At 50.3% G+C, this 13,955-nt stretch overlaps 1 protein-coding gene and 1 pseudogene across 2 annotated transcripts; one reads left to right on the top strand and one right to left on the bottom strand.

Annotated features, from left to right (window-relative positions):
* Positions 1-1,523: 1,523 nt before the first annotated feature.
* SNRPA (small nuclear ribonucleoprotein polypeptide A) lies at positions 1,524-13,051 on the bottom strand. The gene is made up of 6 exons (XM_079723365.1): positions 12,973-13,051; positions 8,792-8,964; positions 6,375-6,554; positions 4,033-4,206; positions 3,490-3,578; positions 1,524-1,902 (listed from the first exon to the last, which is right to left on the bottom strand). The coding sequence occupies exons 1-6, from the start codon at positions 13,043-13,045 to the stop codon at positions 1,743-1,745; spliced, it is 849 nt and encodes a 282-aa protein (XP_079579491.1). The 5' UTR covers positions 13,046-13,051; the 3' UTR covers positions 1,524-1,742.
* Positions 10,610-11,190, top strand: LOC307066112 (AP-3 complex subunit sigma-1-like; annotated as a pseudogene). Its single transcript has 2 exons — positions 10,610-10,679; positions 10,884-11,190. The product of its transcript is annotated as an AP-3 complex subunit sigma-1-like (transcript).
* Positions 13,052-13,955: the final 904 nt, after the last annotated feature.

Raw genomic sequence — 13,955 nt, 5'->3', positions numbered from 1 at the left:
TCTGTTTCTATCAGAACCCAGCATTTGAAATTAGCGTGTCTATTTGCCACCGCACAACCTGTGCCAAGAACAGTACTTAGTGTGTAATAGGTACTCGGCAAGTTATCTGCTGAATTTATTCAGTGCTTGCTACGTGCCTGGTGGGGCAGCAGTGGGTGGGGGGGAAGAGGGGGGCAGGCGGTGCACCACAGAAAGAGTCCTCTTTGCACCGGAAGAAAATGAAGCTCAGACAGAGCGCAGACATCAACTGCCCATGGAGGAAACAGCCAGGGAGCCCCCCAGCAGGCGGACAGTAGAAACCAGGATCCACGGACCACAGACTCCGCGTTCCCACGAGCCATCTGCAATAACACTGTGCCATTTAGTGAAGACGGCAATCGCCTTCCCCTTTTCATCTTTCAGATCCTACAAGGTGAAAGTGTGCATCTGGTGCCACAAACCCTGATGTTCAAACGCTTCGAACACTGATGTTCCTCTTTAATGGAGGGAGTGCAGCAGGAGGAGGCTGGGGCTGAGCCTCGACAGGACAAAAATATCCAGGGAGAATTTAGCACTATGTCTTATTGTATTTATTTTTGTGGTTAATTTTCTACTCTGGCAAGTGATGGCACTTTCCCACCTACATGGTGTGAGAAAAGGTTTTAAGCTATATATATATACTTTAGTCGATTTAAAAATTGCCAGCTCAGGTGTATGACAGACTGTGAAGGAAGGTCCCCCATTCAATCTCCCCTTCTTATCCACAGCTTCAGCTGGGTACGTGACTGTCCAGCCAGGAACCACATTTCCTAGCCTCCCCTGCAGTCGGGGCACTGGAGGGGAGACTGGTTCAGCCATCTGCCTGAAGCTCCTGGCTGGCATCTGGCCAGCGGGGGAAGCAGCTGTGTGTGAACTGGCCACGCTCCTGGTACCAGCATCTCATCAGAAGCTTCCCATGTGTGAAGTTTAGGCACTCCCAACAGCAGCATTGACATCTTCCTGAACTCTAGAGACTGCAGCTCAATCGAGGGCTGCAAATTTGAATTCAAACGTCTCCAACCCAGACTGCCATCACTAACATCCTCCCGACGATTTCATGAATACCCAATTCCCTTCCCTTTCTTCCTGAAGTACCTAGAATGGTTTCTGTGGGACTCTTGCTATGACAGAAGGCATTTTTGTCTAGAAAAAGATGAAGAAAAACCTCTTTCTTAACACTCCATCACGTTAGACAATTATTGGAATCAACACACAAGTCTACGAAGTGAATGGTGTGCCATTAAAAGTGGCATCCTTGCACAGTACAGAACCTGGCCAACTGTACCTGGCAGCATGGGTTTTAATTTCCTGCCCTGAATGCTGACTGAGACAAAATAAAAATCTACCAAAGTGGTAAAAGGGGCTTTAGTTTGGACAATGTTGCTACACTATTCTGGGTTTTCCCAAGGTTGCAATCCCCAACATGCTGAGGCCCAAACGCTCAGAATATTCTGATGTGCAGGGAAGGGAAACACACAGGACAAGAAAATAAAAACAACAAATGGTTGTGGAAAAAACAAACCTCAAAAAAACACTTTAATTCCAGCCTAACAGCGCCAGGTGCAATGTCTGGGGACAGACTCTGGGTACAATGCTGTGTGGCGACCATTCACTCACACACGGCTCCAAGAAGGCCCCCGAGGGGGACTTACCTTCAGGAGGGCTGAGCCAAGGGGGGGAGGGGGTCGCCCCAGAACAGGGGACAGAGACATGGGGAAAGGGTGCTACTTCTTGGCAAAGGAGATCTTCATGGCGTTGTTCTGGGTGATCTTGAAACCCTGCAGGGCGTCGCGTGCGGCCCCTGCCTGCACCTCATTGTCAAACTCCACGAAGGCAATGTCGTGCCGCCCTGGGACCAGCCGGACCTCCTTGAAGCCAGGGAACCTGAGAGATGGTCAGAGACCTTAGGAATCCAGACTCAGCACTTCCCCCTAACATGCTGGCATCCTGGGGTAGGGGCCAGGAATGTTGCTAAACATCCCACAATGCAGAGGACAGCCCCAATAACAAAGAATTATCCAGCCCCAAATGAGTATGACGCTAAGTTGATAAACCCTAATATAAAAAAGTGCGCACAAAGGAAACATACCATTTAAAGAAAACTGTTAACATGAACACCCGTGCAACCATAACCTCCGTCAAGACAAAGAACACTGCCTCCTCCCCACCCTCCACGTCCTCTCTCAATCTAAGGAATCGTAGAGATAACCACTCCGGAAATAACCACCATCCCGACTTTCATGGTCTGCTGTTTCTTTCATTTCCCTCTTCTCATTCCTTACTTCCTTCCCCATTAGGCAACCATCCTCAGGTTTACTGGTTATCCTTTTCTCCATGAGTATCCTTAGAAAATATGCATTTTTCTGTGGAGATGGTATATGAATGCATGGCATTCTTTTCCTGTTTTATTCAGCTTCTCAAAATTGCCCCTCGGCATTAGCATAAGGAACCACGCATACTGCTCTTCCTGTTCCCTCTAGCTGCCACGTGGGGTGCAGTCGCGAGCACCTGCACTTGACCTCTCCCTTCTCCCAGGCTGCCTCCGGCTCCCTGCCACACTGTGAGGAATGCCCTACCCACAGCCCCTGAGGCCTCATGTTAGAATTTCTGTAGGATATTAGAAACATGTACAGATGAAAATGGTATAGGTGAACCTATCTGCAGGGCTGGAAGAGAAACGCAGACGTAGAGAACAGACATGTGAACACAGGGGGGTCAGGGGAGGGTGGGATAAATTGGCGATTAGGTTTGACATGAATACACTACCATGTGTAAAATAGATAGCTAGTGGGAACCTGCTGTATAGCACAGGGAGCTCAGCTTGGTGCTCTGTGATGACCTAGATGGGTGGGATGGCGGGGGAGTAGGGAGGTCCAAAAGGGATGGGATATATATACACATATAGCTGATTCACTTCATTGTACAGCAGAAACTAACACAACATTGTAAAGCAATTATACTCCAATAAAAAAAAAATGTGGGGGAAAAAAAAAGCAGCAAAGCCACCAGGTGAGCATGACTAAACAGTGGCCAGTTACCCTACACAACGCCCGCAGTGACCTGCATCCCATCTGCAGGGCACACAAGGTCAAGCATCCCCACCTCCCATACTTGCAGTCTAAACAGGCTGACTCCCACGAGTCTAGCCAGTGTTCAGCCACATCTCACTGTTGTTTGACTTGCCTATGTCCAATTTAGAGACTCCAAAGATGAGACCCAGAGCCTGGATCCCCACTGCAGCCCCATGAAGGCAGAGGACGGCCCACCCACCCTGGCCACTGCTGCCCTCCACACCCCGCCGCTGCAGGCCCGACTTCAGCCTCCTCCTTTTAACCTCTAGTCGTTGTCCCGCCTGTACAGCCTAAGCAGGCTTGGGACTCCACCAGCAGAATTGTGAAGCTCGTCCATCCCCATGGTGCCACCTCCTGGCCATCACCCTCTGGCCCCCGGTCAGCCACAGGCCCCACTTACTGGTTGAAAAGCATGGAAAGCATGAGCTCGTTGGTCTCTTCAGGCAGGTTGGTGAGGAACAAGATGTGATTTGGTGGATTTTCTGAAAGCTGCAGGAGAGTGACGGGAGCCCATTGAGTCTGGTTGGGGGTCTACAGCCCTCGTGCTCTCCAGCCCCTGCCCCACCCCACCCCCGCCCCTTCCTGAATTCTTTCTAGTCCTTCACCTGACATACCCTGTGTTGTTGCCTGCCTTGCCCCCACTAGACTGTAAGCCACAAGAGAGCACTGCTGTGCCCATAAGCAGGTGCTCAGAAGTTCACTGAATGAACCTAGGTGCAGCCTACCCCCACTCCAGCCTCACCATGACCTTCCAAAGCTTCTCCAACGAACACACCAATTTCTCTGTCCCCAGGGCCTGACACCATTGCTACATCCTCATCCTCCAGTATCACCTTCTCAGGGAGGCCTGCCCAGACCACCCAACCTAAAACAGTGCTCCCACTGGCCCCTTGCCATTCCTGTCTTCTGACTATAGCAGACCCCAGGAGGACCAGACACTTACAGGCTGTGCAGGCGGCATCTGTCCCGGCATAAGCTGCTGTGGAGGCATGGCCCCTGGTGGGATCTGGCCGGGTGCGAGGCCCGGAGGCGGGATCATGCCGGGGGGCGGCATGTAGGGCGGCTGGCCTGGCATGTGGTGCATGATGCGGGGTGCCTGAGTCATCGGCGGCATGCCCTGCAGGGAGAGAAGGGCAGGACTGAGAGGGGCGCCAGCAGGTGGGAGGAGACGAGCTTTCAGTGTCGGCAGGAAACAGAGAGAAGAAAAGGTTGTTACAGGAAACCCAGGGTGTGAGAGACACAGGGAGAAAGATCCAGTCTTGGAAAAGGCAAAAAAGGCACCCAAAGAGGGATGGATGGAGCAAAACAGACCCAAGGTCACAGTAGACATTAAATCAAAGAGTTTCGAAAAACCTTTTTTTTAACATATAAAAATTGGTCAGGGGGGGCTTCCCTGGTGGCGCAGCTGTTGAGAGTCCACCTGCCGATACAGGGGACACGGGTTTGTGCCCCGGTCCGGAAAGATCCCACATGCCATGGAGCAGCTAGGCCCGTGACCATGGCTGCTGAGCCTGCGCGTCCGGAGCCTGTGCTCTGCAACGGGAGAGGCCACAATAGTAAGAGGTCCGCGTACCGAAGGAAAAAAAAAAAAAATTGGTCAGGGGGACTTCCCTGGCGGTCTAGTGGTTAGGACTCTGAGCTTCCACTGCAGCGGGCACGGATTCAATCCCTGGTCAGGGAGCTAAGATCCCACGTGCCATGTGGTGTGGCCAAAAAAAAAAAAAATTGCCAGGAGGGCCTAACTTTGTTTAGAGACATATGAGTAGAAAAATAGCCTAGGAAAAAAAAAAAAAAAATTATCAACTAAAAGGGGTGGAAATAAACACTGTAAGCAGCATGCTGTACTCCTGCTTCTAAAAATAAACTTCATGGAGAAAGAAACAGACCCAGAGGACAGTGGAAGGCAGAGGTAGCTAGGAATGGTCAAGGCAGGTGCATGAAGAAGTGGGAGGGCTGGTGGCAAGGGGAAGGGAGACAGCCTGGAGGCCAAGAGCGTGTGCACCCAGGGGAGACAGGAGCTGGAATCACATCTAAGAGTCAAAGGTGGAGAGAAAGCTGGGCACAGAAGAGTGGAGAGGGTAAGAGTGGCGAAGCTCGATGGTAAGCCAGACACCATCACCGACACAAGACACAATAGAGCACAACCCATCAGAAAAGCTGACGTGGAGGTTCGGAGACCTGAGTGGGTCCAATTCGTCCATCTTTTCTTTAATACTCTGTGCTTTCTGTATCCTGTTTAGAAAACAGGATGTTTCCACTCTTCATGCCCTCACCAAGGTCGTAGACATTTTCCTGTTTTCTTCTAGAACATTTATTGTTGTAGCTGTCACGTTCAGGTCTATGATTCACCTCAAAGTAACTTATACATTGTTAAGGCAGGGCTAACTTTTCCCCTTACAGATATCCAATTGGCCCAGTATCATTTACTAGGAGAGAAAGTCCTTTTACCACTGGACTCCAAGTGGTACCTTGACATACATGGAGTGACTACATACACGTGTGGATGTTTCAGGACTCTATTCTGCCCCACTAGTCCATCTTTCTACCCTTATGCCAATACCATACCATCTTGATTACTATATAGCAGGCCCCCAGCTTTGTTCTCGTCTGCCTTGCTTTGCCTTTCCAGACATTTACAGACAGCCTGTCTGTCCCCACAAGTCCCTGCTGGGATTTTGATTGGAATTGTGTTGAATTTTAAATTAATTTGCAGAGAACTGAAGTCTTAATAGCAGTGAGTAGTCTTCCTATCCATTTGATGAGGTCATCTCCAGTTTCGCTCAGCCATGTTCTATAGTTTCAGTGGGTGGCCTTGCACACTTTTTGTTGAATTTACTCCTCAGAGCTATTTTTCAATTTGAAGTCTACTTGTTTGTGGCCAACGTGTAGAAATAAAACTGACTTTTTCCATACTGACCTTATATCTGGTGACCTTGTTAAATTAAATTCTTTTTAACCCTAACAGTTGATTAGTAGTTTTCTCTGGATTTTCTACAGACAGCAAAATCAAGGTCAAGGAGAAAGAGAAAACAAAACAGGGAGGCACAGAGAAAGAAAGATCCTGAGAAACAGGCAGGCAGGCACAGACATTTCCAAGTGGAGATATCGTCACTCACATGCTCAACCCCTCCCTAGAGAGAAGCACACAATCTCTCTAAGAAAAATGGAAGGGGGGTGTGTCTGAATCCACAAGGGGAGACCCCTCCCCACCCCACCCCCAAGCCAGCCCACGTGGCTGAGGAAGACCTGGTGGTGAGAAGGCCGCGTCTCTGGGCCCCAGCTTACCGGGACAGGCCCCTGGACAGCGCCCACCACAGGGGCAGCCGCCCCACCCTGCACGGCCTTCTTGGCCGCCGGGGTCTCCTGGCTCTTGGGCTTCCTCTTCTCCCGCTTGCGGTCCCGCTCCACAAAGGTGCCCTTCATCTTGGCAATGATATCCGAGTCAGTCTTGGCGTACTGGATGCGCTGCCAAACCGAGAGCAGAAGGGTTAAGGAGACTGGTCTGGGGCCAGACCACCCGGATGCCAAATCAGACCTTGCCAGGAGCTTGGTGAGTAATGTCACAGAAATCACTTGGCCTCAACGTCCTCATCTGTCAAATAGGGACTGCGGTATTTCCCAGTTCAAAGAACAATCGTGAGGACCATGAGTTAAAGTGCTCCCAAAGGTGCCTGGCACACAGCATGTGCTCAGTCAGTGGTTGCTGAGATTTTGAAGGGAAGATGATGCCCCAAGCATCAGGCCCAAGGCAGAAGGAAGGAAACAAGGTCAGGACAGGAACACTGTGCAGGGGGATTTCCATCACACAGGAAGAGAACTGAGTCTCCAGGCTAAATCTCATTCATTCAGCAGTTTATGAAGCACCTATATTTGCTCTGGCGGTACAGCAATGAGCAAATCACACAAAAGCCCCCGCTCTCATGGAGTCTGTTCGCTGGGAAAGATATGACAGAGATTAAAAAGTGAACTGGAGAAGGGTATGTGAGGAGTTGAGAAGAACTGAAACTTTCAGAGTGTGGCCAGGAAAGACCTCAGTGAGAAAACACTGGTGTAGAGACAGAGGGAGGGAGGGAGCCACGCAGACATCTAGGGAAAAGAGCATCCTGGCAAAGGAACAGCCATCAAAGAGCTAAGGAGTGCAGGGTGTGTTCAAGGAAAAGCAAGGAGGCCAACACAGATGAGGAGGGAGAAAGCCAGGAGCGATGGAGTGTTATAAGCAGGGGAGTGACGAGCTCTCACTTGTGACCCCCAAGGAGCGCTGTGGCCACGGGACGGAGAGTGGCCTGTGAGGACCAGGTGTCAGACCAGGGAGAAGGGTGGCGGCTGGGACCAGGTGGGTGGCAGTGGGGGGGAGTGAGAAGAACGGGTGGAGGGTTTTGTTTGTTTGGTTTGGGGGCTTTTTGGTTTTTTTCTTTTTTTTTTTGGTAGAGGTTTTGAAGGTAGAGTTGACGGGACTCACTGACAGAACTCACAGTGGCTCAGTGCTTCATATGGTCCAAGCAATGATTTCAGAGAAAAGCAGGAGAGGAGGGTCTACACGAAACGATTTACTGGTTTTAGTCCTCAAAAGTGAATTCCTGGCAGCTCCAGAGAAACGACGGAAGATGTGGCAACTGTGGGCTCGCATAGCCAGAGGCAATGACAAGCGGCCCACTCCAGAAGGAGGTGAGGGCTCCAGGCGGCCCCGCTAAACCCGGGGCCAGTGTCTTCAACATGAAGTGGCCTGCCTGGGACCTGCAGGCACTGACACTTCTCTCACCTCCCCAAGGGAACTGGTTCAGGGAAGCATATTACAATCAGGTGAAACTGGAAAACTGACTGAGGAACAAAGAAAAAAGCCCGAAGAACCAAAAACATCTCCCACTGATAACGGCAGGAATTCTAGTTCAGGGCAGGGACTTTAAGCCACGCCTCACCTCCTGGACAGCAGTCCCCATGGCCACCCACCTGGCCTCCTGAACATCCATAACCCATTTCTTCCCATCCCACGGCCCCTGCCCTGGTCCCGGCCCAACCCCACCACCTGGGAGCCAACCCAGCCTCACCTTCACAACGGAACCCCATCTCCCTCCTAACCCCCCTACCCAACAGCCACAGGCAGCCCCCAAACCCTCCCTTGTTTCCCCAGCACCCTCGGAATCAAGTCCACTTTCAGGACCAACTCCAGCTCCTTAGCCTGACTTCTGACTGGCTCTACAGGCCAGGCCCTCCCACCACGTCCCACCCTTCACTCCAGCTAAGGGAACTTGACTCACTTCCTCAACTACACATGCTCTTGCTTATCTCCAGGCCTTAGTCCACTGTCTTTCTCCCTCTCCTTCCCCAGCTACTCTTCTCCAAGTCTTACTCATCCAGAAAGGCTTCCCGGCAAACTCCCAGAATGGGTGAGAGGCCGCGCCTAAGCTCCCCCAGTTCTGTGCACTTGCCCGGTCGGTCCCAGCCCTAACCCCTCCGGGTCATCGCCATCTGGAGGCAGGCGTGTCTCTCCAACTACACTGTGGGGCCGAGAGGGCAGAGCTAGGCCTTCCCTTGATCACGGTGTTTCCACAGCCCCAGTGCAATGAACAGTGGATGCTGAGGACTAGCAAGAGAAACTCCCGTCCTCAATGGTCTGGACTACAGGCGACAGGAAGTCCAGACCCATCCAGCCTGCAAGAGCCTTGCACAGGCATACACCCATACCCTCCACACCCAGTGCTCACCATGGGCTTGTCGTAGAAGGGGAAACCCTGCATGGAGCGCAGGGCATTGGTGGCGCTGCTGACCTCCTTGAAGATGACAAAGGCCTGGCCCCTCATCTTCAGGCTTCGTGATACCAGGATATCCAGGATCTGGCCAAACTGGGAGAAGATAGCGTACAGGGACTTCTTCAGCTCTGCGGTGGGAGGAGGAAAGACCCATAGGTGACTGGAGGCCTTGGTATCATGTCCTGCATCTCGAGCTCCCCTTCGCAGAGAAGATGCAGCCCAGGAGGGAAACCATCAGTCCACTGACAACGAGTACAGAGCAATACCAGCAGCAGCCTAGAACCCCTCAAGTGGTCGTGTGCACTCCTCTGTGAGAGATCGACAGTAACAATACCTACCCCACAATGTCGCTGTACGAGGAACATGAGTCACACATACAAAGGACACACAGTAAATGCTTGATAAATGTGAGCACTTCTTCTCATTGTCTCCAGCACCTTGACATACGCCCCTCTGATGGGGCCCTGGCTGACTTCTACCACCTCATCTCTCCCCACACTCCACCTTCACTCCTATAGCTCCAGCCACACTGGCTTTCCTGCCCTTTCTCAGGCCCATCACAGCTACTCTGCCTCAGGACTTTTGCATTGGCTGCTCCCTCTGCTAGGAGCATCCTTCTGATGTGTACATGGCCTCCTTCCATTCAACCAGAGCTCAGCAGATATGTTGCCACCTGAGGCATTCCCTGACCACCCTGTGTGAATAGGTGCCCTCTCATGTCACTCTCCCCCACTCCTGGGACCCTACCTGCTCTTCCTTCATGGCATTTCCCACCTCTTGACATCATGTTTGTTTACTTGTTGTTTAGCTCTCCTTCTGAAGAGCTACAAGCTTTCTTATTTATCACCTTATCCCCATGAGCAGTACGGTCACCAGCACACAAACCTCCAAAAGCATTTGCATGAATAAAGGTACCATTAAATGATTTATGGAAATAACTTCACTAAATTCTTACAACTACTCCATGAAACAGCAGTTATAACTGTCTCAATTTTACTAACATGGATAGAAGCTCTCAGAGGATCTGTCACTGGCCCAGGAGGAGTGTCCCAACGGTGTTGGGAAGACCCTGAGGAGCCAGGACAAGGACAAGGGGCCAAGTCCATCCGAACCCAGTACCGCCATACCTCACTAGCGAACTGCCACAGCTGACAGCAAGAAAAGGGTACCAGTCTTATGCAAAGAAGGTATCTGAGCTTAAGATGTTTGGTCAAAGAGATACAGGAGAGGAAAGAAAAGGCGGGGCAGGGTAATGAGGGAAGCAAATAGCCAAAAATTCTGATGACATTTCTGGGCTTTTTGTCTCCACTCCCCGTCCCCATGAACCCAGTTTGGGCTTTAGTCATTCCGCTGGACTCTGGGCCTCTCCCCAGTCTCCTTTCTTGCCCACTCAAGTTCACCCTCCACAGCTGGAAAGATCTTTCACAATTAATTGCATCCCTTGCCTGGCTCCCCAAAGCCCTCAGGACAAAGTCCAACACCTCACCCAGCCCACAAGGCCCCATGAGCCAGAGTGCACCGTTCTCCATGAGTCATAGGCCTCTAAGTGCCAGACACAGAAAACTACAGTACATGTAGTTCCCAGAATGCCCTGGGCTCTCTTTTGCCCCTGGATATTTGCACGTGCTGGTCCAGGTTAAGAACTCTCTTCCCGGCCCGTGCGGGAGGGGGCAGGTGGGGAAGGATCCCCAGCGAGATCCCGAGGCGAGGCTCGCGCGCCTGCGCCCGACCCGCCCTGGCCCCCAGCTCCCACCCGGTAGGCCCGGCTCAGCCATGATCAAGGGGATCCTCATCTTTAACAACCACGGGAAGCCGCGGCTCTCCAAGTCCTACCAGCCCTTCAGTGAAGATACACAACAGCAAATCATCAGGGAGACATTCCATTTGGTATCTAAGAGAGATGAAAATGTTTGTAATTTCCTAGAAGGAGGATTATTAACTGGAGAATCTGACAACAAACTGATTTATAGACATTATGCAACATTATATCTTGTCTTCTGTGTGGATTCTTCAGAAAGTGAACTTGGCATTTTAGATCTAATTCAAGTATTTGTGGAAACATTAGACAAGTGTTTTGAAAACGTCTGTGAACCGGATTTAATTTTCCATGTAGACAAGGTTCACAATATTCTCGCAGAAATGGTGATGGGGGGATGGTATTGGAGACCAACATGAATGAGACTGTTACACAAATTGATGCACAAAATAAACTGGAGAAATCTGAGGCAGCCTTAGCGGGAGCTCCAGCCTGTGCTGTATCAGCTGTAAAGAATATGAATCTTCCTGAGATCCCAAGAAATATTAACATTGGTGACATCAGTATAAAAGTGCCAAACCTGCCCTCTTTTAAATAAAAAATTTAAAAGGCCACTCCCAGGTAAAATCCGGGGGAAATGTCATCTAAGTTTACCATGCAGTTGTTTACCAAAAATAGAGGAGAGTCTTAACTTTTGCTCTTGGATTTAAGTCAAGGTACTGTATAGAAGTTATGTAAAATCAGTATGGAAGTTCATTGTTGCTTTTCTTGCTCAGTGATTTTGAAGAAATTGAGTAGTTACAGTGTGATTTTTTTCTTTATTTTCTAAACTGCATTCCTATGGCCACCTAAGGCATGCCTCTATGTATTGGCTACTACAGTATTTTGAAAAGTGTTTGGGACATTTCTTTAAATTATGTATAACCCAAAATGTTGGTGTTTTGTATGGATCACAAATACAGCATTCCTTAATTCTTTCTGTTATTTGTCAGAATTGTTATTTAAAGAACGAAGTATATATTGTATGAAAACATTATGACCTTTTTCTCTTAGTTTAAATAAACTCCAAGGTAACTGGAAAAAAAATAAAAAAAGAACTCTCTTCCCCCACATCATAACATAAATAACATAAATACTGCTTCTTCTACCTGTTAGGCTTTTCCAAAATGTCTCCTTTTCTATGAAACTGAATGAATACCTCTTTCTAGGTGCCCCATCTCAACCCTGACAACTCTGCCTGTGCTTCCCCAATCATGGCCTTGGCTACTCTGGGATATCACTGTCTGGTAGCAGGTCTGTCATCCCTATTGGACTGTGGCTCCATGAAGCTAGGACCAGGACTGTCTCAGTCACCAGTGTGTCCCCAGCTCCACAAAGCACTGGCTGGGCACAACGTTCTAAAAGTATATGGGGGATTTACGTGGCTCGTTTCATTATCTTCAACCGCAACTTTATTGGTAACGTCAAACTTAATCCCAGTGAGCTCCTTTGGTTCCCCTAATAATTTTCTTGAGGCAATAAGAGCTAACGCTTATCCAACACTTACTAACCGCTGAGCACCATAAAAAGAAGCTGAATGGCTGAATGGAAGTTTATCTAATATAATCCCCATAACACCCACACAGAGAAGATATGACTTTGCCCAGTCTTCCTATATAGAAAATGAGTGTCAACAAAAAGTGGTAACTTGCTCAAGAAAATGGAAAAATATGTCTGATGTCAAGAATTGAGTTGTTAAGCAGAATTCCATAATGGTGGCGTCAACCACTTTTCAGTGCTGTGTGACCCTGGGCAAATCATATCACCCCTGAGTCTTAGTTTCCTAATCCGAGAAATGGGAAGAATAGGTCCTTCCTGCAGGGTTGCTGTGAAAGTTAAAAGTAACCAAGATTTATATTTACGTCAGCACCTGGTACCGAGTGTTAGCCATCAGTATTGTTCATTTCATTTTCATTTTGAAATGAAACATTTCATTGTGGGCTAATCACTGACCAAGACAGTTGCAGTTCTTACCTTCCTGGAACTCACAGGCCAGGAAATAAACAGCCCCATGACAGCCCAGAGCTTGAAGGGGGATGTCCAGGGTTATGGGAAGTCAGAGGCAGGCACGTGGGTGGAAAAGGGAGGGGGAAGGCATCCTGGAGGAGGGGTCCTGTGAGCTGAAACCTTGAAGCATGAGTAAGTGACCAGGTTAATGGGCAGAGCGTAAGATGAACTGAGGAAATGTTAAAGGCAGAGGAAGCAGCATGTGCAAAGGCCGAGGGGTTAACTCTAACAGTTTGAGTGGACAAGCCTAAGGAAGAGACATGGATGCTGGGGACAGAAGAGGGGGCCGGCTCTTGCGGGATAGCCTGGAGTCCGGACTATCCCGAGAACTCACCATCCTTCTTGATCTTCTCGTTGAGATTGTTGATATAAATAGTGTGGTTGGGGCGGGTCTCGGGAACTGCCATGGAGTGAGTTGCTGAGGTAGGGCTGAAAGAATGAAAAAGTCCCACTCAGCCTTGGGTATCTGCAAATCCTTCGTCCCAACGCGGGCTGTTTAGGGATCTTCCTTTCAAGAGGAAGTCAGGTAAAGCAGAGAGAAGAGGGAAGAACAGCTCGGAAAACAAAGCAAACCCAGGACACCGCTTCTCCCCGCGTGGTGAGGGAAATCTCGTGAGGTTTACTACGAGTCCCAGGATGCTCTACGCGACTCAGTAGGCGAGTGTCCTAGGTGGCGATTCCCACTGGCCCACGACCTCAAAGGCGGTCCAGGAGAAAAAGCCCGGATGTAGAGGCACTTAAGGAGGGAGGACGACTTTGCAGAGCCCTGGCCTCGAGCAGCAGGAAAAGAATTCCCCAACACGAGGCGCGGGAAGACCCGGGCGCCAAGCCCTCCACCCGCCAGGCACCCAAGGCCGCCTGCGCCCAAGGATACTCACCGAAAGAGTCGAAGCTCCCGCAAGTGGCTTCTGCTACGTTGCTGAGCGCCGACCACAAAACTTCCTCTCCTGGTCCCGCCTTTGTCTTTCTACAAGCCAATCCCTGCGCGGTAACCTGGAGCTTGGCCAATCAGAATCCTGGGCCCAGATTTTTGCCAATCAAAACGACACTTGGGTTCCCGCCTCGGCAGGAAAACACCGCCCACCGCCTGCAAGCCCTCCTCCTTCTGCGGCACTCGGGGCTACGGACCAATCAGTGAAGGCCGCGCCCCCTCTCGCGCTTCTTGCCAATCGGAACGCGGTTCTCGCGGCCGTCTCTTCGGAGGCCTTTCTTTGGAAGCCCCACCTCTCCCCAGCGGCTACGCGTTCTCTGTCACGTGATTGTTAAAGGGGCGGACACGAGTTGCGAGTTTTACCTCCGGGTTTGGGAGCGGTTGTG

The sequence above is a fragment of the Hyperoodon ampullatus genome (genome assembly GCF_949752795.1).
Source record: "Hyperoodon ampullatus genome assembly, chromosome: 18".
Lineage (NCBI taxonomy): Eukaryota > Metazoa > Chordata > Mammalia > Artiodactyla > Ziphiidae > Hyperoodon > Hyperoodon ampullatus.
Note: the sequence above shows the minus strand (reverse complement) of the source record. Positions and strands in the feature narration are given on the sequence as shown.

What these genes read in the sequence shown, in the direction of transcription:
- SNRPA (XM_079723365.1), bottom strand. Translation starts at nt 13,045, where the DNA reads ATGGCAGTTCCCGAGACCCGCCCCAACCACACTATTTATATCAACAAT. An exon ending in CGAGAAGATCAAGAAGGATG is followed by an intron (nt 8,965 to 12,972) that starts GTGAGTTCTCGG and finishes CTCCCACCGCAG; the next exon opens with AGCTGAAGAAGTCCCTGTAC. An exon ending in CTTTCCATGCTTTTCAACCA is followed by an intron (nt 1,903 to 3,489) that starts GTAAGTGGGGCC and finishes ACCATCTCTCAG; the next exon opens with GTTCCCTGGCTTCAAGGAGG.